This window comes from Eptatretus burgeri, chromosome 3 (assembly GCF_056783735.1).
Source record: "Eptatretus burgeri isolate ZD-2024b chromosome 3, Ebu_testis_v1, whole genome shotgun sequence".
NCBI classification, from domain to species: Eukaryota; Metazoa; Chordata; class Myxini; order Myxiniformes; family Myxinidae; genus Eptatretus; species Eptatretus burgeri.
Genome location: NC_140963.1, coordinates 119,199,635 through 119,223,535, shown reverse-complemented (window position 1 = coordinate 119,223,535; position 23,901 = coordinate 119,199,635). Strand labels below are relative to the sequence as shown.

Genomic DNA, 23,901 nt, shown 5'->3' with positions numbered 1-23,901 from the left:
CTGTGAGCAGGATAACTGAACATGTTGCGGACGGATTCGGACGAAACTTGGTGGACATGTTGGGTGTGTGACGAGGACGAATCGATTCGATTTTGGTGAAAATCTGAATCTGGATCCAGACGAAGGTACGTGCTCTACCGAGGGCCCTTCCAGTTGTACTTCTTACTGCAGGTTGCCATAAGGAACCATCTACATATTATGTAAGAGGAGAAAATCAGATTAATTGGATTCTCTCCACTTGTCCCAACCTCCTGTATTTTTTTTTATTTTTGAAAAAGAAGGTTGAAAAACCCAATATGGAAATCTGCTGCAATCAACAAGTTTTGTTTTTGTCTCTCTTATTCAAATGGTCGTTGCTCCAACTGGAGAGAACAGCAGAAGGCATGGGAGTAGTGATATGAATCAATGTGGCACTGAATGTTGCGGTTGAACGGATTGCAGCACTTTCTAAAGAAAACAACACACACAATGGAGTTTAAACTTGCAAACCTTGACTGGTTTTGCCCAGGGGAAGGTTTGAGAAAAATGACAGGAATGAGAGGAGGAGTGACAGAATGGAAAAGGTGAGGGACAGTGATGGGAGGAACAGACGGGAGTGGTGAGACGAATTGGCATAGATAGGTCGATGGTGACTTGCAATGGAGGACCTTGGGTGCTTCTACATATTATTTGTGACTCTCCCATTGGCAACTCAACTCTTACAGGAACCTGGTAGGCACTTCCTCATTTTCCGTTGCTTTCCTTGGAATCCTTTTCTTCACCGAGGAGACATGCTCCTTCTTGGTGGATGAACCGTGAGAGAACATATCGATAGGCATGAGTCCTTGCTCGTTCCAGAGAACCTGTGCTGCCAAAGCAGTCTCGTGGCAAGGAATACAGTGCCTGGTTTACCATTGTCTGTTGTGGAAGTGGCCAGGGCAGGAATTTGGCTGGAGTGCCGGCACACAATGGCCTCTTGAGAAATACACCGTGAAATCTTTCACGTCGACGACAAATGCTAGCATTCAGGGCACCAGCTTACTGTCTCTCTGCCGAATGATGTCGGACCTCCTTGTTGATGTAGCACCTTGTGGGAGTTTATAGTCGGGACGGGAATGAAACCAGGACTAGACAGCTTTTCGGGGCACGTCGGTAAGAGGGTCAGGTACACAACCTCTGAGCTGTGTTGTCAGCCCACAGATTAGATGTGTAACGCACCTTATGGAATGTGTCAACCTCACGGGTCTCTCATGATCTCAAGAATGACCCAAAGTCAGTTAGAAATGCCGTGCTGGTGCATTCTGGTAAAACTGTCTCCATTTTCCAGGACAAGGGAACCGACCCCTCGGCCCCTTCCTTCTTCATCACGAGGGCCTCACCTATGACACGGTGGCCTTGCACCGCCATCATAAACGAGCACAGCGGACAACACCATCATCCCAGCCTTTGGCTTTGGCCTTCCGTGCATACGGGAGGTAACACTGTCATAGACTCGGATTCCTCGCTAATCAAATCATCCATGTCTGGAATTTCCATGAACGTTTTAGTCTCTTAGTTGTTTGAGTCTGTCTTGCATTCCTTCACACCCGAATTAGGGATTTCCGACTTCGATTGAAGCGAGACTCCTCAATGTTCACGGAGGACTTCACCTTGGAGACGACTGAGGGAGTGACCACGCAGGAACTTTCACACCTTTACAGCGGTCATCTGGAAGGTGAATCCCACCTTCAATTTGACCCCTTCCTCTATCACGAGCAGAATTTCTCCTCGTGTGCTTAGCCGTGTACATTTGAGTAACTTTGATGTCATTGAGCCAAATATTTTGGCCAAGAATAATATGAGGAATGTTTAAAGGGCTTTTACGAATTCCAAATTGTGCAACACCAGCTGTTTACCCACCTGTAGGGTGCGACATACTCACGGGTAGATAGGTATGTGCAAAAAGTAAAACTGCATTCTTCCACATACTTAATAGACTGACTCTGACATGTAAAACGTACTTGATAGACGTACTCATGTTCCAATTGTACGTACTTAATAGATGTATCTATGTCTTGCTGAGGAGATGGGCGGAGCATTCCATGTACCTTGCTGGGAAGAGGAGTGAAGCTTTCCATGTATCTTGCTGGGAAGAGGGGTGGAGCATTCCATGTACTATTCTGGGGAGAGGGGCGGAGCATTCCATGTACCTTGCTGGGGAGAGGGGCGGAGCATTCCATGCACCTTGCTGGGAAGAGGGATGGAGCATTCCAGGTACCTTACTGGGAAGAGGGGTGGTGCATTCCATGTACCTTACTGGGAAGAGGGGTGGAGCATTGCATGTACCATTCTGGGAAGAGGGACGGAGCATTCCATGTACCATTCTGGGAAGAGGGACGGAGCATTCCATGTACCATTCTGGGAAGAGGGACGGAGCATTCCATGTACCATTTTGGGAAGAGGGGCGGAGCATTTCATGTACCTTGCTGGGAAGAGGGGCGGAGCATTTTATGTACCTTGCTGGGGAGAGGAGTGAAGCTTTCCATGTACCTGACTGGGGAGAGGGGCAGAGCATTCCATGTACCTTGCTGAGTAGAGGGGTGAATGGGCCCTCTCTCAAACAAGCAAACTCGGTTTGATATGCAAGACTAGCAGGGGTACCCGGCGTTGCCAGGTAACATCGGGTCCCTCTTCCCACCCCACCCCTTGAGGGACGAATTCATCAATTTCGCTGAAAAAAATGATGCGATAGATGTTTACCCTCATCATGTATTGAATCTGGGGTATGTTCAATTACCAAGTTTCTTCGAGAGCGCTCGCCAAGTGGCTTACGCATTCAAGAAAGCACTCCATGAGGAACGGCTGGCTTGGCAAGTGCTACCTAGCTGCTTGTTAACTGAACACACCACTGAACGTCCCAACAGCACACAGTACTGTACAGCACACAGTACACAGTACAGCACACAGCACATGTCTCAACAGCACAAAAAAACACCAACAAAAGGACATTAAAAAAATTAAACACTTCAAATATTAATCATGAATATTTTCTTTATAATGAAAACTCACCTTGTTCAGACCCACACATCCACCCACACATCCACAAACTCAGCTTTATAAAAACATGGCCAAAAGTATGCAGACACCTCTTCTAATCACTGGATTCGGCTATTTCAACCACACCCATTGCTGACAGGTGTATAAAATCAAGCACACAGCCATGCAATCTCCACAGACAAACATTGGCAGTAGAACGGACAGTACTGAAGAGCTCAGTGACTTTCAACATGGCACAGTCATCGGATGTCACCTTTCCAACAAATCAGTTCATCAAATTTCTGCCCTGCTAGAGCTGCCCCAGTCAACTGTAAGCGCTGTTATTGTGAAGTGGAAACGTCGAGGAGCAACAACAGCTCAGCCGCGAAGTGGTGGAAGCCACACAAGCTCACAGAATGGGATCGCCGAGTACTGAAGCATGTAGCACGCAAAAATCGTCTGTCATCAGTTGCAACCCTCACGACTGAGTTCCCAACTGACTCTGGAAGGAACGTCAGCACAAGCACTGTTTGTCGAGAGTTTCATGAAATGGGTTTCCATGGCCGAGCAGCCGCACACAAGCCTCAGATCACCATGCGGAATGCCAAGAGTCAGCTGGAGTGGTGTAAACCTCACCGCCATTGGACTCTGGAGCAGTAGAAACACGTTCTCTGGAGTGATGAATCACGCTTCACCATCTGGCAGTCCAACGGATGAATCTGGGTTTGGCGGATGACAGGAGAACGCAACCTGCCCGAATGCATAATGCCAACTGTAAAGTTTGGTGGAGGAGGAATAATGGTCTGGGGCCCTTAGTTCCAGTGAAGAGAAATTTTAATGCTACAGCATACAATGACATTCTAGACGATTCTGTGCTTCCAACTTTGTGGCAACAGTTTGGGGAAGGCCCTTTCCTGTTTCAGCATGACAATGCCCCCGTGAACAAAGTGAGGTCCATACAGAAATGGTTTGTTGAGATCGGTGTGGAAGAATTTGACTGGCATACACAGAGCCCTGACCTCAACCCCATCGAACACTTTTGGGATGGATTGGAACACCGACTGCGAGCCACACCTAATCGCCAAACATCAGTGCCCGACCTCACTAATGATCTTGTGGCTGAATGGAAGCAAATCCCCACAGCAATGTTCCAACATCTCGTGGAAAGCCTTCCCAGAAGAGTGGAAGCTGTGGTTGAAGCAAAGGAGGCAGACCAACTCCATATTCATGCCCATGATTTTGGAATGAGATGTTGGACAAGCATATGTCTCCATACTTTCGTGTGTATTAGATTAGGCAACAATGAGACACCTCGCACGGAACTGCCATGTTTACATGATATTTCCTACTCTTGTTAATCTATTCTTCTTTCTCTCCCTCTCATAGTAATCAGTAAATAAACTTTCTATCCTCTATCTCATTTTTCCATGAGTTTTAGTGTGTTAGAAAAAAGGCTCCAATGATTAGTGCATTCTCGCAATTGCAGACATTGCTGCGTGATGACATCATGTGTCGGGATGTCTTATTTCAGACTTCACACGGGAGCAAACACAGGATAGTTTTTGCTTGTAACAGTCTGCAAATTCTGGGAAGCAAACATTGAGTTGTAAGCGACACGTCACTGTCTCGCAAACAGAAAGTAACCGCGTTTGACGTCTTACAAAGTTGTCTGTTTGTTTTTTTTGTCATGAAATATCACTATTTAATTTCCTTGCACAATATGAGAATTTACGTTCCTTCATTGGGCTTGGGCCGTGTATATTAAACAGCCGGCGCGATCGCTGCGGACAAAACGTACAACTCGTTTGAGTTGTAATCAAAATGTTACTTTTGTTTCTTCAAAGCGGTATCTTCATTTAATGATAGAAGATGCGTTGTTCAGTCTTCAAATGTACATGAGGCCTTTAAAACAATCTGAGCTATGTGAAGAGAAAAAGATGGCGGCGATTTCTGGACGGCTGGAGGGCGTGGCCTGTAGAATGGGCGGCGCTTCTGACCCACCCACAGACACAAACGCAGCTTTATATATTAGATGTATAGATGCACAGTCACTTGTTTCAGTGTGGCCATCGTTTAAGCCCAAAGCACATAATCTATTGGTCGACGAAATAGGTGACCCTTATTGTCAGTAATTCTGTCTGTTTGTTTGGATGTTTGCTCGTTTGTCATCAGCATAATTGGTAGTAAACGTGGGCCGATTTTGACCAAACTCGAGTGGTAGGTACATCTTATGACCTAGTGCTTTGGAAATTATGATGGTTGCTAGGGACGCTTTGGTTCCCAAGCAACAACCGGAAAACCTTCAAAATCGGTACCGTTCACGCGAAATCAATTCCGAAAGCCATTATCCCACGTAGTTTTATGAAATTTGGCACGAATGATCCACAGGTGATGCTCTATCAAATATATTCCGGTTTTTGTGATATACGCAATACTTTACCCGCAGCGCCCCCTACAATTAGGGTATGCGTGAAAATTGGCGAAAATTGAAGGCCCCCTAGCGACCAGGTGAGTGCATCGATACGAATGAAACTTTTCAGGTTCATGTTACTCAATGATTACTACAACTTTGCCTCAGGACATATTGACTGATTTCGCTTATGTCAGGGGTCAAAAGTCAATTAGTGCAAAAATCGATAATATGCGAGAGCTTGAGGTGCCTTCGCGCCAAATGCTACTCCTCCTCGGGTTATGGTCGGATGGTCATGAAAATTCACACTAATCGTCTGGAATACATTGTGCACAAACGATCGAGCCAGATTTTCGATTTAGATCTTTGTTCACCCACAGCACCCCCTCGAACTTTGGGGATTTCTGATTTCAAACCGCATTTTCGGTACTTTTCATTCAAATGGATACCAAGTAGTTATCAGGAGATGTAACTGGATGAGATTTAATATGCATAATCTTAAGGTGATTCCCTATTCGCTTTGATATCCATTTTGCTCTATATCTTATAGTTTCCATGCTCAGCGACCCATCGCCGCCTACCGGCTTGTTTATCTTTCACTCAGGCAATTCAGACAAAAAAATTGATTTTCTTCATTGTTCTTCAAATTTTCTGAGACAGATTGTCATTGGTTCGGTAATTGACAAACCTGTTGCTAAAGGCCCAGTCACACCTTGACGTTTTAGCCAGCTTATGCCGATTTTTGCAAAAATTTGTGTAAAACGCTGGTGCACGTCGAATACGTTATGGGTAAGTTTTGTATATGTTAAGACCACGCTGAAAAACACTGCCATAAGTGGTAGTACGCTGGTTTTAAACGTTGAACTTTTGGGTTTTCCTCAAATTTTTTCATGCTTGAAATTTTACAACGTATGCCGGCGTATGACTCACACATTCCGCTACGCTGGCCATAAGTTGTAGGCACGTTATGCGATCGTTGACACACGTTGAAACACGTTACTTGTAAGTTACTCATAAGTCGAAACACGTGGAGGAAATGTTTAGAGTACCCGAAACTTATTTCTAACCTATGAGTTACGTTTTGTCAGCACGCCACACGAACGTTGTTCACACTTTGCAACACGTTACTTGAAAGTACTACTACGACTACTACTACTACCTACCAACATCGACATCACTAAATTCTCTCGAACTACCACAACTACTACTACTACTAATAACATCGACATCATTAAATTCTCTCGAACTACTACTACTACTACTACTACCAACATCGACATGACTAAATTCTCTCGAACTACTACTACTGCTACTACTACGACTACTACCAACATCGACATCACTAAATTCTCTCGAACTACTACTACTGCTACTAGTACTACTACTACTACTGCTAATATCGACATCACTAAATTCTCTCGAACTACTACTATTACTACTACTACTACTGCTACTGCCACTGCCAGTGACATTGACATCTACTCAACATGGAGTCTGGAACACTGATGAGTTCCTCTTGTGAAGCCCATTTGTATATACTAATTCCCCTAAACGCTGCCAATACGCCATTATACGGTAGCTGTAAGTTAGAAACACGTTCAGTAAGTTCTGTGGTCGTCCGGAAGACGTCAATCAAATTCGTCTGCATACGCCAATGTGCGTTTGAGATACGTTAAACATAGGTTCAAAGCACGCTACACATAGGTTCAAAGCACGCGACTCAGGTTCAAAGCACGCTACGAATATGTTCAAAGCACGTTACTCGTAGGTTAAAAATTAAGTTTCGGGTATGCTAAACATTACCTCGACGTGTTTCGACTTATGAGTAACTTACAAGTAACGTGTGGCCGACGTGTGTAAACGATTGCGGAGCGTGCCGAGAACTTACGCCAGCGTATGCGGAACTTGTGAGCCATACGTCGAATACGTCGTAAAATTTTCAGCATGCTTGAAATTTCACGACATACTAGACGCACCACGTAATATGCCAGTGTACTTCATTGTTTTTCATCGTGTTGCTAACGTATACACAACTTACCCATACCGTATTCGACATGTCCCAGCGTTTTAGACACATTTTTCATAGGTCGGCATATGCTGGCGAAATCGTCAAGGTGTGACTGCGATGTTGACACTTCCAATTTTCAGGCGGTTATGATTTAAATCGGCGAGCGGCAGGTTTTTAACAGAGAACGCCACGAGTTCATCGGCGATACGTGCAGCGTACTATGACTAAGTTAAAGTATCGTTGGGCATAGGTTGTGAACGCCGACAACAGGTTCAGCATTCGTTGGTATAAGTTATCTATAACACAACGAAACGTTCTGTGCCCGTTACTAATACGTTATGCATACGACCAACACGTTATGAATACGACCAAAACTAAAAAAAAAAAAACCTCAAAACTTCAGCGTACGCCAACGTTTTACGTGCGTTTTTATACGTTGCCATTCCTGGCTAAAACGTCAAGGTGTGACAGGGCCTTTAAGGAGTGAACAAATGAACCACCTGACCTTCCCTGGCAGCAGGTTTGTGGAGATTAATCATGATGGCAGACACTTGAAAATGGCTCTCATGACATTATGATTTGTTAGAACTTGCATATCTTTTTGGGGAAAAAAGATGTCCGTGTACTTTGTGTCTGGACTTCCTTACTAGATGTTTTTTTTCTTTCCTATTTGATGGTTGACCAAGCTGTTAAGTTTCCGCACAAATTTCATATCATTTTCACAAAATGAGGAAGTCTGTTTAAAGCAAACAACTCTACCCAGGGGAGAATGGCTCATTTTGCCATGGAGCCATCACTGACGGTCGCTTTGAAGGCATCCTGAAGACAAATTCCGGAATGTTCTACATCGAGCCAGTGGAGCGATACTCGGGACCACAACCACTTCCTTACCACTCCATCATCTACCACCAGAAACACGTGGGTAAGTCACACACAACCCAACGTTCGATTTGTCTCTAACTATAATTTACGGTTCGACACTTCCTCGCACCGATCACAACCTCAATCCGCTCTCACCCGAAATGTAACTTGCACCGTCATCCCATCTATAGTTCATATAGAAAATGTCTGTCTGAGAGCTCATGATTTGGCTCAGGTTTCCCACTTCGGAACCATCGACTTGCATCCTCGAATCACATCAGAAGTGTACCTTTTAATGACATTGCATCACAAGCTTCGGTATGCAGCCACGTTGGCCCTTGCCATGTGCTCATGGCAGTCTGGACCCTCCTTCTAACATCTGTTACCAGTTTGTGATTGGTTGGAGATGGGATTTTCTGCCATTCCTTGAACAGTTCACCCCCTGTTTCTTTTTAAGTCTTGTGGTCATTGTTGAGCTTGTAATTCATGTTCCAACACATCCCACAGACGATACCATTTGGCTTGAATAATGTGTACCTAGCTTCCTGCTCCACACAACCTGATTCCACATTTTCTGAGGTCCCAAGATATGCATTCGTTACACCATGACAAGTAATACCACTGTCGTGTCAGTCAGAGGATGAATTAAGGATAAACCTAAAAAAAAAAAAAAAAAAAAAAAAATAGGACCACTGGACCTGGAGCTTATCTGGGCCCTGGCCTAATGTTGTAACCCAAATTTGGTAGCATCCTGACTGATGGGTCTGGAGAAGAAGATTTTTAAAGGAATTGATGTAATTTTTTTCCCAGAAGTTAACTTAGTCGGCCATTTTGACACACTTCCAGTCATGTGATCCACACGACTTCTGCAATATAATTAACATCCCCACCCAAGTCTAACGTTGCAACCCAGATTTGGTAGCATTCTGACTGGTGGGTCGACAGTGTGGTGTAGCCTGCGGGCATGCAGGGCGGGGCATGATGGGCATGGTGATGGGAGGAGGGGTCGGCGTGGTCATCGGGTCTGCAAGGGATACAAGGTGTGCGCGCCGCCTGAGGCGTTGTAGTAATGCTGGAGTCGCCCGGCTCGTGAGTGTGCTGGATACGCAATAAAGGAGAGCCACGGGCAGAGTACGCTCGCGCTCGCGCTTGTGCACCACAGCCCGGCTCGACTGTTCCTCCGCATCGTGTCTGCCTGCTAAGCATCTTCTATTCAGTACATCACAGTTGGCGACGAGGATCTTCGGATCGGCGTGTGCAGGGCGGCAAGTAACCCGTGCGGTTCCAAGCTACGGAGCCAAGGGTCTCGCCAGCACGAGCATGGCAGAAGGTCGGGGCACGGCGCACGGACGCGTACCCGTGTTCGGGGGAGATGAGTTCGAGTTGTTTTCTGAACAGTTAGGTTGCTACTTTCGCGCGAATGATGTAGAGGATGAAGAGAAACGCAAGGCGATCTTGCTCGCCTCGCTATCAACGGAGCACTACCGGCTGCTGAGTGATTTGGTGGCTCCAAATAAGCCCAGTGATGACGGGCTATTGTTTCAGGACATCGTGGCGAAAATGAAGACCCACTTGGCGCCAGAGAAGTCGTTACATCTCGCGCGGTTCCAGTTCGATCACCTCGCTAAGGGTGGCGAGGAGCGCGTTGCAGACTTCGTAGCACGGGTGAAGCATTCGGCTGTGCCATGCAAGTTCACGACAGAGGAGCGTCCGGCACGGCTCAGAGATCGTTTTATTTCTGGTCTGCGAGACGCAAAGATGGTAGCAGCCATCCTGCGGTTGACCGACATCACATTCGACTCGGCGGTCGGGACTGCTTCGTCTGTCGAGCAGACACTCACGGATGTCCGCACCATTGCTGGCCAGGACGTAATGAGTAGCTCCAGCTGGGGCATGTCAGCTAATCCCGAGGTCCACGCGGTGACCGCACAGGTGCCGCAGGTCGCGCAGCCCGGAGTCCGCGCGATGGCTCAAGTGCCGCAAGTCGCACGCGCGCCTGGCGGTGCGGGTCGAGGGCGCGCACCGCAGCACGGTCGCACCGGGAGCGAAGGGGCTTTCCAGGGGTGCTGGGGGTGTGGGGGTCCGCACCTGCGACAAATGTGCCCGTATAAGAACACCGTGTGTTTGCATTGTCACAAGGTGGGACATTTGAAGCGTGTGTGTCGGATGGCGGAGGCCTCCGTTGGGGTCTTGGATGACGAGGTGCGGGAGGACCCCAGTGACCTGGAGATCGGCCTGCAACCGGGGCATGGCGATGCCGGCGAGCCGGAGCGGGAGATGCAACCACAGTTGAGTCTGTTTTCCGTTGGTTCGGAGATGACGACGCCTTTCACGGTGGAGGTCGAAGTGAATGGCGAACCGACCGTGTTTTGCGTGGATACCAGGGCTGCGGTGTCGGTCATGGGTGAGCAGGCGGCTCGTGGTCTTCGTGGTGTTCGCCTGGTCAAGACGGCTTTGTCGCTGTACACGTACACCGGTGAAGCGATTGCACCGCTTGCGAGGGCCGACGTCTCAGTGCGCTACCGAGGTCGACGCGCCCGGCTCTCGGTGTTCGTTGTACGAGGGGAGGGCCCGCCCTTTTGGGTCGGGACTGGCTGGCGCACCTCGGACTGGATCTCCGGTTCGTACCTCCAGATGTGCCAGTGCTCTCTTCGAGGCCTCCGTCGAGTACCGAGGGCGAGGCTCTGACGGCGGGGGCCGCGTCGATGCAACGGGAGCGGCCGTTCGTTGCTGCCTGCGGCGGTGATGTGCGGTTCGGGAGCGGCGAGAGCCATATCAGCTCTCGCGATGAGTTCCCGCGTTTCGGCAGCGTTCGTGAGGCAATGCGCGCCGGTGTTGTTCGGGCAGCTGCGACAGGTTGCGGTGAGCCCGTGGCGTTAAAGGGAGTCGCGAGTCACAACATCGAGTCGACAACCAAGAAACGGACTCGTGATGTGGGTTGTGGGTTGTTGTTCATGGCATATGTGTTTTTCCTTGCTCTAGTGATGCAGTTTAACGTTGTTGAAATTAATGCCAGCAGTTCCCGTGTGAGAGTGGATTTGGCGGAGATCAATCAATGGGATTTGTATTATGATCAATGTGATGTGGGGGCTTTGGGAGCGGTGGTGGCGAATAAAAAGGTTGGGTTGGCCTTCCATTGTCCCGGGCCGCGGATAGTTGCTTTGTCATGTGCTGGGATTTTATCAAAAGAACGCGCTGTACGGAAAAATGAGTTTGCAATGCTTCGAATGATGTTCGTAGTGATTTATAACGAGCCTATGATTGAAGTGTGGGTTAAATGGAATTGCTACCGTCTAGCTGCCGTGTGGGTCTCGGAGATCGACTCGGAACCAAGACTGGTGCGCTGGTCGGCGTTACCCCCACCTCTGGTTGCGAGCGCAGCTCTCTGTGTTCGCTCAAGGCCGTTTAGACGGGCGTTGGCGTCTCAACTGATTGTGGTGCGTGGGTTGTTTTGGAGCATTAAGTGCGTACAGCCAGCGGCGCTGTTCAGCGCCCCCAGCCAAAGTCGATCAAGGCTGGCGCTGGCGCCACGGCTTCCAGACAGCGGGCTTCCGGCCTCGGAATGTTATCTACGTCGGGTCTGCCTGGGGGGAGTGGGCCGGAGGCGTATGATGGTGCCGGGGGAGGTTGGCTCGAGAGATCGCCACGGCCTCGGCGAGGGCCATGTCAGCATGAGCCGCCTGTGGGCGTTTCCGCTGTATAGGGCTGCTGTGCTTTTCGCCTTGCTGCTTCATATCGGTAACGCGGCCAGAGGTTGGGAGGTGCTGTGTCTTCGGAATCTGGCCGTGGCAGCTCCATTAACTCGCTTTCACGCATTATATGATGTGGTGTGCTGTTATACTTCGCTGTTTTCATTTTATTTTCATGATTATTATACCGAAGTCCTTCGTGTTGTTTATGCTTATTATGATGGTGATCATTTAATAATCATAGTTTTAGGAGGGAGGAGTGTGGTGTAGCCTGCGGGCATGCAGGGCGGGGAATGATGATGATGCATGATGGGCATGGTGATGGGAGGAGGGGTCGGCGTGGTCATCGGGTCTGCAAGGGATATAAGGTGTGCGCGCCGCCTGAGGCGTTGTAGTAATGCTGGAGTCGCCCGGCTCGTGAGTGTGCTGGATACGCAATAAAGGAGAGCCATGGGCAGAGTACGCTCGCGCTCGCGCTTGTGCGGCTCGACTGTTCCTCCGCATCGTGTCTGCCTGCTAAGCATCTTCTATTCAGTACATCACAGACAGAAGAAGATTTTGGAAGAAATTTGCGTGACTGCCATTTTGACATACTTCTGGTCATGTGATCGGCGTGGCCTCCGCTATTTAACATCCCTACCCTGGCCTAATGTTGTAACCTAAATTTAGTAGCATTCTGACTGGTGGGTCTGGAGAAGAAGATTTTTGAATAAATTTACGAAGTCGGCCATTTTGACACTTCGGGTCACGTGATCGGCGTGATTGTCAGGTCAGGCCAGATTAGATCTGTGACTTGCTACAGGTACCATGTAAACCTGTACTAGCCTGTTCCATGGTCAGGTTGTTGGCGACTAAACCGTCTCCCCCACCAGGTTTTTTGGTGAGGAGGGAGTATGACATGGACACCCAGCAGGATTAAAAACAAAACCTGTCAAAGGGTGGAGGAGCTCCTTGTGAACCAACGGCCATCCATATCTCATGCCCGTGCCCAACTGTGTCTGCGGACGTCCTCCTGCAGCTGGGTTACTTCTTATTAGGAGGGTTGGTGGCAGGATTTGCACTCCCGGCCACCGTAAAACGCTTCATTCCGCAAAACGCAAAAAACGCAAAGAAATCTGAAAATCCACTCCGTGGGAGTACCTCCTGCACAGCTGCCTACACAGGGCAACTCACCGTATGACGGGATTGTGGAAAAGCTTTCGGGACCCCCACTCTTTGATGAGAGGAGGAAAACCACGGGGTAACCTTCCCGGGTCAGATTGCGGTTGTGTGTGTCGGGGTGGTGTTGAGGCGTTGTCCACCAGACAGCGGTCTCCTAGGTTAATCTGAGGCGGGCCCTTCGGGTGGGTGCCTGGAATGTCCTATCCCTAAGAAAGGATGATCACCTGTCTCTTATCATCTGAACATTGGTATTGCAGCACTCTCTGAGGTTCGGAGACCGGATTGTGGAGATATCATGGTAGGTGGTTACACCTACTATTGGTCTGGTCACTGATGGTTGCCATGCCCAATGAGTTGCTTTCGCAGTGTCCAATAAGCTGCTCCAATGATAATTGAGGTAACACCTGTCAACGAGCGTATTATGAGACGAAGGATTCGTCACTCCTTGGGTGTCGTTTCCCTGGTCTCTGTTTATGCTCCGACTGAGGCAAGTGATCTCACCGTGAAGGATGCATTCCATGTCACACTCAATTCTGTGGTTGGTCAGTGCCCCAGGCGAGATACTTATCTAGACTTGGGGGATTTCAACGCTTCAACTGGAACTGAAAAAGATGGTGATGAGACGTGTGTTGGTCCCCGTTGGTCTGGAACTGTGAATGAGAATAGCACTAAGTTCCTTGACTTTGCAAGAAGTCATGGACTTAGGGTGGCTGGTTCATGGTTTCAGTGCCCACAGACTCATCCCTGGACTTGGTCTTCTAACGCTGCTGGTGGAGCAGAGATCGACCATGTGCTCGTTGATGGTTGCTTAAGGATGATCCAGAGCTGCAGGGTCTACCGGAGTGCCAAGTTCCTCAAGACCGACCACAAGCCTGTGGTAGCAACTCTGAGTTTCAGCTTAAACCCGGGAGAATGGTTCCATCCCAGCGTAGGCTGGATGTTGGCAAGCTCAAGGATGAGAGGGCAGCTCAGGAGTTGGAAAACAAGCTGAGTAGGGATTTGGGGGGTGCTTTGCGGATCCTGAAGAGTTGTGGAGCGCCTTCAAGACCACCATCCTTGATGTTGCCAGTGGATGTCTTGGAACTCACCAGAGGGCGAAGAAGAATTTTGTCTCTCAAGGGACACTGGATACCATTGACCAGAGTCGCAGGGCCAGGCTGAATGGCAGAGACAGAGCTGAGCTGTTCAGGGAGTTGAGGTGTAAAACCGTACGTGCGCTGAGGGTGGACAAGTTGGTCCTTTGTGTGAAGAATCTGTGAGGTGGTAGAGCATCACCTGTCGTCAAGTGATTCTCATCCTGCTTTCAGGGGAATTCGCACATTGCGTTCCTCCAAGCTCCCTCTTCTTCGTCTTTATTTCTAAGAGGGTTTTAAAAAATAAACAGATGTCTTGTTGATTCAACGGACAAGGCATCTGTTCAAGTCTCGTTGGAAGCGCATTTCCGAACATTGATCCATGCAACTTTCTTTCCAAACTAGTTATTTCTCATCCACTCAATGTGATGTCGAGCCACGTGTTGCTCCGCTTTCAACCTCTCCGAATGTCTGCTCCATCTTCATCATTTTTTTTTTCTTCATTTTTCACACTTTCCTCATTCCTTTAACATCTGCCATCGTCCCATCATTGGAGACTGCAGTCGAATGGAGTCTTGTCAATGTAATAATGTGAATCCGGGTCAATGTACATGAAGTTTCGAGTGATGTTTTCTGCTGTTTTCAGGAGTACCTCCTGCTCTGCAGTACGTTTCATTCAATGATTTCCATGACGAGCATTGGTCCGATGGACCAAATTTTCATTGGTCTTCACAGCCTTGGGGGGTCTTCTGGGTGCTCAGGGACTTTTGAGTCCTCGGGAAGTTTTTGAGTCCTCGGGAACATTTGGATCCTTGGGGACTTTTTGAGGTCTTCAAAGTTCAAGGGGGTATCAGCAGTCGAAAGGGTTAAAAGGTACATTCCAATAGTGCATAATTAATGAATATAATACGTAATTGAGACAAAAAGTGAGACACACACACACACACACACACACACACACACACACACACACACACACACACACACACACACACACACCTCATCCATTTATAGTTGAAGAGCCAAATTGGTGCACGTAGCACAACTGTGTTGGGTTTGGTTTGTGAGGTTCCATGAAGCTAGACACAATGTACTCCATGTCTAGAATGTGCTGATAAAAGTGACATTTTTCCTGAAGCTCATGGAGATGTACTGTATATAAAGTACTCATGGACGGTGTGTGCATTGCATTTTAATTTTTTTTTGCTATAAATGGTCATGTTGCCAGTCGTTGTGTAGTATGACGTCAATTAAAATGATACCATCTGCTTACCTGGGGAGAATCCCCCCAAATTATTGCCCGTTCAAATGATCCATTGAACATTTCTATTCAAACTGGTGAGGGTCGATTGCTTAACAGTCATAGATTTGTTTGTCATCAAACTAAGTCCACTCATCGAGTTTGACATTCATAAAAATATGTTTATGTTCAAAGCATTGCTTGGCTCAACCCACGCCAACAAGCACTCGCTTGCAACACCAGCAAACGTACTGTTGTGGGAATCCGCCGCGTTCGGCGTACGGACGACCGTTCGAGCCAAATTGCGGTCGTACGTCTGCCGAAGGCCGCAATCCAGTCGTGACTTTCCGGATCAACGCCAAAATCCAGTTACGGATGCCTTAATGCATCATAAACTAGCCAATTATTCTGTCCACGCGCTACAGGGTCAATCGCCGAATTATCGATATGCCTAACTATTCGCGCGGACAGAAATACCGGGAGTTTATACCTCGACGGGACCTGCACGAAAACTTCACGAACGAGCTTCAGCAGCTCGTTCTGCATGCGAAGCCGAGCGGTTTTAATTCGCCAAATTCCGTCGGACCAGATGTACGTTTATCGGCTTTAATTAGCCAGTTAATTTCCCGAGCGCACCATGGCAGTCAATACAGAAAGGGACGCAACGAGCAGGTGACATTCAAACAATGGGTTATTTGTTCTCAACCAGCACGTAAACAGTCAATGAATGGGGATTGGGGACAAGACACGAGCAAAAGCCTACAGCCGATTGCTATTTCATTTACAGCACGCACTTAATAACAATTCTACTTCAAGACAAGGTGCCACAGACTTTCATACAAAAACCCAAGAAAGAAAGACACAGACTCCTAATCCTTTAATATTCCTCAGAGCCGGGATGACTGAAGGGGCTCCGAGAGGCCGGGCAGGTTACCTCGTCGCCCTTGTGGCGACTCGATGGTCTTTGTTCGGTGACCCTCGGTATCTGTCTGTTCCACCGGGGGCGTCGCAAAACGCGCCAGTCGCTTGAGCGGTTTGAGCAGCTTGGCAGGCGGCTCTCGGTGGTCGCTTGGCCTTTCCCGTGGCCTGGTCGATCGGGCCTGGCCGACGACGCTTCAGAGGAGCGAACGGGCCTTGCTCTTTTAGAGTTGATGCTCTTTCAGAACCCGCTCACTCCTCAGCGTCGACCAACTCAGATCCGACTGCTTGGACCGAGACGTAGCTTGCTCGACTCCGGCTGTTCGACGCGCTCCGTCTCCGGCTGTTCGACGTGCTCCGTCTCCGGCTGACGACTGCCCCTGGCGACTTCTCCCGTCTCCAACGACCCGGCCCAACTGACTCCCGACTGACTCCTCGGCGTTCCAGCACGGCCTTTTATCGGGCCCGGGGGCGCCCGCCACCTCACCTCTCACCCGAGGTTCGGCCCCACCCCCTTTTCACCTTCGACCCTTCACCCTCGGCTGGCTCCGCCCCCCTCACTACTGATTGGACAGTTCCTTTCTTGGCAGAGGCCATTCTGATCCACTTATGCAAATCAGCCGCTTTCACGGCTGACTGCACACGGACGCTGGATTGTGGCTTTGCGCTGAGAGTTCGTAACAATGGCATTTGCCCCTGTTTGCCGAGGAGGGCGCTGTGTTGTGGAGATTGACGTGGTTGTAGAGTTTGTTTGAAATAAAAGATAGCAAAGAATAACGGCTAACTCAAAGATACACAGCCCGGCACACGAACAATGCCCGTTATACATTGGTGGGGAAATCTAACCTGGAACACACACTTATCGAAATAACTGATCTCCGGGGAACCTGAATGGTGTTCTGTGAATTTTCACCACCGTAACAATACATTGTCTCGGTCAGATCCCCCTCTGCTTCATTCCACATAAGCCTCTTCATAGAGCCCTTCTGCTCATACCTCCCCTCTGTTTGTCCTCATCCCCTCTCTTCACTTGTATTCCTGATTTTTGATTTCCAAACAAGCTCCATGGCATCCAGTCTGTCCCCGAATCAGAGTACGTGTTCATCTGTCACGCGAATCCTTGAGTTTTTATTCAAATAATTCATATGGGAAGCTGGATAAAGATAAATTGGAGGAAATGTCGATGAAAGAAATTGATGGTTTGCAGTGCCGAGGAAAGAGGGGAATTTTTCAACTCAAAATGTCACAACCTTGTTTGGGAGCTTAGGGAGCAGATTGTCCAGGTGTTTCAGCAGGAAAGTTCTTGAGCCACCATTCCGCTGAGAATAGTCCGTGGGCTTATGTAACATTTTCTGGATTTGTCATTTTTTGGGGTAGATTCGTGGTACCCATGTCCAAACACATCTAGAAACTTCACTGGTTAAGAAAAAAAAGGTGCCAGTTTTCCATTAACATTTAGGGCCTCCATTTTGAATTTCAAAATGGCCGCCGCCAAAAATCTTCTTTTAAAAATAATATTGCAAATTAACCATAACTATTCATTCAAATGTCATAAAATATTTATTTTATTTTATCTAAACTCGTATAAAGGGGACAAAGATTCATGAAAAGCTAAGAGCACGAGAAATACTCTAAATATTGGAAAAAATTCAAGATGGCCGCCTGATTTCGGGGGTTTTCTATGTAAAATGCCATTACTTTTGAACCAATAGACATAAGAAGATGTTTTTGGTGTCTAATCATATTTTGGCACAGGAGGATTCCAATAATAACAACATATTTATGATTGGAACACTTTTTTGCCAATCCTCCAAAACATTTAACAGAAATAATATAGAGCATGTAATTCAATATAAATTGATTTGGGCGGTTATACAATTAGAAGATGGATAAGTTTTTTTTCAAAGGTATGAAAATGCTACATATATGAATCAGGAGTATCAATGTTACTGATTAAACATTTATAGTTGTCATTGCTTCAATCGTCTTCTAGATCTTCACCAATCATTGGTGGTGTTATGCTCGTACAGCTGTCGCCTTCCCCACCACATTTGCAAAGCTTGGTACAGAACACACTGTTTCCTCTGCATGAGCACCTTCTTGAACACTTTGATTTCTCACAGTTACACCTGACGAGCTGCAGCACTGAGACTGGAGCTGGTGCAACCTGAGAAAGAACAATCGGTAGCTTTTTGTCTTGGTTTCGCCACCCAAAGGTCAAAGAGTCAATAAAAGTTGGGTTCAATACCATATCCTGGCGCCAGATATTACACTGGACATGGGCACGGCATATATGTTCAATCCATGCTCCCTGAGTCGGTGGCAGTTTGTCAACTCCTTGTTCATCTGTGAGTTGCTTGAACAAAAACCATCTCAGCATCTTTGCTTGCCCAAAGTTGTCTCCAACTGGAGAGAAAAGAGAGCAAAGAAACTCTTCACAACCACGAAGAACTTCTTCAGATGGCTCATCCCCTTCGCCAAGGTCAGCTAGTGCTCTCAGAATGGTGGAGCTTGCCTTCAGGAAAGTTGTAAAGCACCCCTTCTTTCCCTTCCCTTGGATATGTCCTGTCGTATCACAGCCTGTGAGAGCATGCCAGTTGATCAAAGCTGCTGATTTCTTAGGCCAAGGCTGTAGGGAGACTTTTCATCGTCTTTCGCTTGTGCCCATGATTAGTGCAGAATGGCTGCCAAGTAGTGGTGTTCTTCGTAGAGCCAAAAGTAGCACATCAGTGTCTTGTGAATATATGTGGACATTCATTCCATTACACGCAGCTTCTACAGCATGAGAAATTATAAGAGTGTCCGCCTCTTCCTGTGTGCTGACACCGGTCATTGTTTCAACTTCATAATTCGTCATGACCTCTTTCCGTGTTGCAGTCATAACCTTGACGGTACTGTAGTGGATGAGCTGATGGGAAAGGTGGAGAGTTGGTGAATCCTTTGTGCTGCTGCTGGCGAGAACCATCTTTTTGTCTTTGATGCCTGTTGAGTCTTGAACAATGTAGGATTTAGTTCCCTTCAGCTTGCCTTTCCGCCGCTCTCAAGTCTGCTCCTTCAGTGATGCATTATTGGTGTAATTATCAAATATAACTCGCACTTGACAATATCCACGAGCCTTCGAGTCAATGAGTGTGACAAAGGATGTTGCAAGTTCTTTGCAAGTCTTGAAATTTTTGACTGCCATTAATTCCTGTACCACTCCCATTCCATCAACTACAAGACATGTCTCAGATCCCTCTTCAAACTCGGCAGGTTGTGCAGAAGCTTGAGCTGTGTCATTGGCCACCAGATCTTCCAGAAGCTTTATCACTGTGCAAGAATGTCTGTCGTGGGATGCTTCCTTGATCTATAGATTCCTGCAATTCAGCACTGAACTCCATCTCTGCAGAAATAAATTCCACTGTATTTTCTGCCTGATGTTCTCTGTTTGGCTTGTTTGTACTTGCGCCAGTTAATGGTATGGCAATTTTTGTGATATTTCATGTCCCTTGAAAGAAAGTCACCGTCAGTTATGATGTTTGCCAGGTTTACTTTCCATTGTTCATTCCCGCTTTTTTGTTTTTCCCGTTCAACTATGTTTTGGATTGATACTCCAATATCGACAAGTAATAAGGCGTTCTGTCTTACCACCACAAATCTTCTCGTTTTGACAGAAGAAACAGTGTTCCTTTGGATTGGAGGGTAACGAGATCTTGTTATTGTGCTGGTAGATGCAGGAGTAGCTTGCTTTGGGGTGCTAGATGTTTGTGATGCGGGAGGGCGACCACCGACTTTGCTGTATGACAATACACTTGATTCTTGAGATAAAACTGCTTTGTCATATCTAGCTTTGTCTCTCTCAATGTGTTGCTTGTGTGTTGCTTTACCATGGCATGATTTGTGCCACACTGCATGTTGGTTGTTCAGTTCTTTTCCAGATATGCCACTCAGTTGTTGATGCAAACGAACATACTCAGGGTTTTGATATTGAGCCCTCTTGCTTATACAGTCCAACAATGATTGGTACAATTCCAGTTCTGGTAGTCGCAGATGCTCCAGTTGATGAACACCTTTAATGTCAGTGAACTTGTCTCCTTGACACAACAAGCAGATTCGAAAGTCAATGGAAGGTTCAGTTGCACGCTTCTTACATGATGGTTCTCCACAGGACGTCATGGTTAATCTGGAATCGTAACCACAAGTGAAATTAACAATTTGCCATAAATTTCAATGCCTTAAGTATTTTATAAGATGGGATGTCCACTGTGCATTTTTGGTCTTCTGAAATAAAGCAGTGAGTTATTTGGTTCACAGTGGATATGAATCATATTGCAAGCAGAAAATATTCGTCAGATACCAGTAATAAGTGTCACATTCATACCAATATTTCATGACATTAACATCAAACCTGTTGATATCCATGCAAACAGGGTTCAGATGAACAGTTGTCTCAACTACAATGCATTTGGTACCCAAACTCTATTTGCACACACTTTGAATTATATGTTCAAAATAACGTTAAATACCGAAAAATCATTCATATAGGGTAAAAACGGCAGCCATTTCGAAATTCAAAATGGAGGCCCTAAAAGCTAATAGAAAAACTGGCACCCTTTTTTTATGAATCGGTGAAGTTTATAGAAGTGTTTAAACACCGGTGCCAAGAATCTACCCAAAATTTTGCTTTTTTACATAAGCCCGCAGACTAGAAACGTTTCTTCAACTCGATCTCATACTTGCAGTTTTTCCCGCTGGCCCGGACTGGCCAGGTGGTTGTGTTAACGACTCGGTGCTGGATCGGATGCGCCACTCAATGAATCAACGGATGCACCTGAACCGTGGCCGCAGGGTAAGTAGCATCCTTCCATGGAATAAATCACAACAAATGATTATTATTATTATTACATTCATATATGTGCACACCTATACTCAGAGCAAACAGGAGATGCCAGGTGGTATGAACGAGTTGAACACAGAAACTACCTGTTTATTGCACATCAGTGTGGATCACCTGTTCTACAAACGCTTTGGAAGCAGAAAGGCAGTCACGACTCAGGTGCGTATGACATCTGTTGAGAACATACTTTGTCACAACTGTGATAATACAAGGGCTGAAAGGTATGCACCTCCAAGCTGTCTAGCCTGGGTTTGAATCTCAGCCCAACTACAAACTGTCATCCCAGTGTTTCACAAGCAAGGCTATTCATCAATGGATGGGCATTAAACTGGGAGTCTCCGTCTGTCGGCATTTGTTGGTGGTCGTTAAAAATCCTATTGTCTCCTTCACGAAAAGTAGGTGAGCTCTTGCTGACACCTGAAACAAATTACCAATTCCTGCTCTCACCTACAGCGGGCACTGCATCAGTGGCACAGCTGCATCTCCAATCAATGATGCTGCCTGCAGCCATGTGCTGCAAATGAGAGAAGACATTATCCATCGTAATAATATTATATTTTGATTGACGTTTCCATCCCAGTAGTTGCTGTTCTTATTCTTGTGTACCGTTCAACGTCCATCCGAGGGACGGCACACACATTGATGAATCAGCCTGCGAGTGAAACACTTGTGTGCATAGTTCAGGCTATCCTGCCAATCTTTGTGAACGTCAGGGCAGGCCACATCAGATCTGTGGCTTGCTACAGGTACATTGTAAACCTGTATTAACCTGTGTCATGGGTCGGGGTGTCAGCGACTAAACCATCTCCCCCACCAAGTTTCCTGGTTAGGAGGAGGGTGTATGTATATGGACACCCAGCAGGATAAAAACAAAACCTGTCCTGATGGTGGTGGAGCTCCTTGTGAGCCAACGGCCATCCATATCGTGCCCAATTGCGTCTGCGGACGTCCTCCTGCAGTTGCATACCTCTTTCTAGGAGGTTGATGGCAGGATTTGGATTCCGGCCTCCGTAAAACACTTCATTCCGCAACATACTTACAACATTCCGCAACAAAAAAACATAAAAGTACAACTTTGAAGGTTTCAGCAAAAGGTGTCGGGGGTTCCGGCGAGAATATCCTCCTTTCAAATTCATTCACGGAAACCTCATTTAATCAGTTTCGTTAACTCAATGTCAATTTATTGAAATAGATACTTGATATCACATCTCATTTATTACAGTAGTGGGATATATGTGGTCATGTAACTGGTCGAAAAGACCTTTTGCTAAAGATACTTGGCATGGTGCACATTATTGTAGAAGACAACCGGCTTCATTCTCTCTCAAGACGGTGGCGTGTTACGTCTTGCGGTGGCCCATGCTGCCATGAAAGGCAGTTTTTAGTTGAATTTCCTCTTTGCAAAGATCATTTTGGTGTTTCACGATGATAGAGGGTGTTCCAAAAAGACCTGAACCACAAATGAAACGACGATACCCTTTATTTAATATGATACAGAAACTCAAAATTTCTTTTATTTTCAGGCCTGGTGGTTAAATGTAAAAGAAAATGGTGACTCCACAGGAGAAAGCTCAGTGCATAAAATGGTTCATCGAGACGAGATACAACACACAAGTTCGGCGTAATTTCCATACAACGTATGGGAAGGAATCCACCATCGTAGACGAGTATTAGTGGTAGAAGAGGTTTAAGAAGACTGGAAGTTATCAGAAACAGAAAAGTACCGGTTGACCAAGAACAAGTGCAGCGGACGTTGAGGTTGAGGACGTTGAGGACGTTGAGCGGACAAAGTCCTAGAAAATCAATTTGACGCTCAGCCAGAGGACTGGGACAACCAACCACCACTGCATGCAGGATTTGCATCAAAGACTGAAGCTTTATGCCTACAAGGTGCAGATTCTGCAGGAACTCAAACCAAATGATGGTCCCAAACACAAGGCATTTGCTTTGGAAATGCTGTCACAGAGAGGATGATGAAGATTACCTGAAAAAGGTCATGTTCAGACAAAGCTTGCTTTCATGTATTGGAAGGTCAACCAGAAACAATGTGAGGATCTGGGGCTCTGAAAATCTCCACGTGGTCATTGAACACATACGTGACAGTCCAAATGTCAGTGTGTGGTGTGGCCTTCTCCATGACCACTTGGTGGGTGCATTTTTCTTTATGGAGGATACAGTAACCTCAACAATTTACATGAACATGTTGGAAGGATTCCCCTTCCCGCAGATTGAAGACCTGCAACCCAATATTTTTCAATAGGACAGTGCTCCTCCTCATTGGGCCAAAGTCGTTTGAGCCGTCCTGAATGAAAAATTTCCAAGTCGCTGGATTGGCCGAGACGGATCAACCACATGGCCCCACGATCACCAGACGTAACCCCCCCCACTCATGATTTTTTTTTTCTGTGGGGGTTTGCAAAGATGCTACCTACAACACCAAGGTGGCAAACTTGCAGGATCTTCGGTCTCGGATCGCAGCTGTAAGCACACTGGTGGACGCAAACATGCCAAGAACTCGTGTACCGCCTTGATATCCTGTGCATGACAAACGGAGCTCACATTGAAGTGCACTGATGGTGTGTTCAAAACTTTATGAGTTTCTATATCACATAAACCAAATGTTATGGTTGTATCACTTGTGGTTCTAAATATATTAACAACCAAAGTTGTC

General features: G+C 46.9%; 1 protein-coding gene across 3 annotated transcripts; it reads left to right on the top strand.

Annotated features, from left to right (window-relative positions):
• Window positions 1-554: 554 nt before the first annotated feature.
• On the top strand, window positions 555-23,895 carry LOC147030833 (disintegrin and metalloproteinase domain-containing protein 10-like). 3 transcript variants are annotated; one of them, XM_085875343.1, is made up of 6 exons: window positions 555-711; window positions 1,307-1,454; window positions 1,575-1,693; window positions 8,176-8,334; window positions 21,076-21,182; window positions 21,276-23,895. In XM_085875343.1, exons 1-6 carry the CDS (start codon window positions 639-641, stop codon window positions 21,483-21,485), a joined length of 816 nt encoding a protein of 271 aa, XP_085731469.1. In that variant the 5' UTR covers window positions 555-638; the 3' UTR covers window positions 21,486-23,895. The 3 variants fall into 3 exon arrangements, with proteins under 3 accessions (XP_085731469.1, XP_085731467.1, XP_085731466.1); XM_085875341.1 differs by having other exon boundaries at window positions 21,267-23,895; XM_085875340.1 differs by having other exon boundaries at window positions 21,076-23,895.
• Window positions 23,896-23,901: the final 6 nt, after the last annotated feature.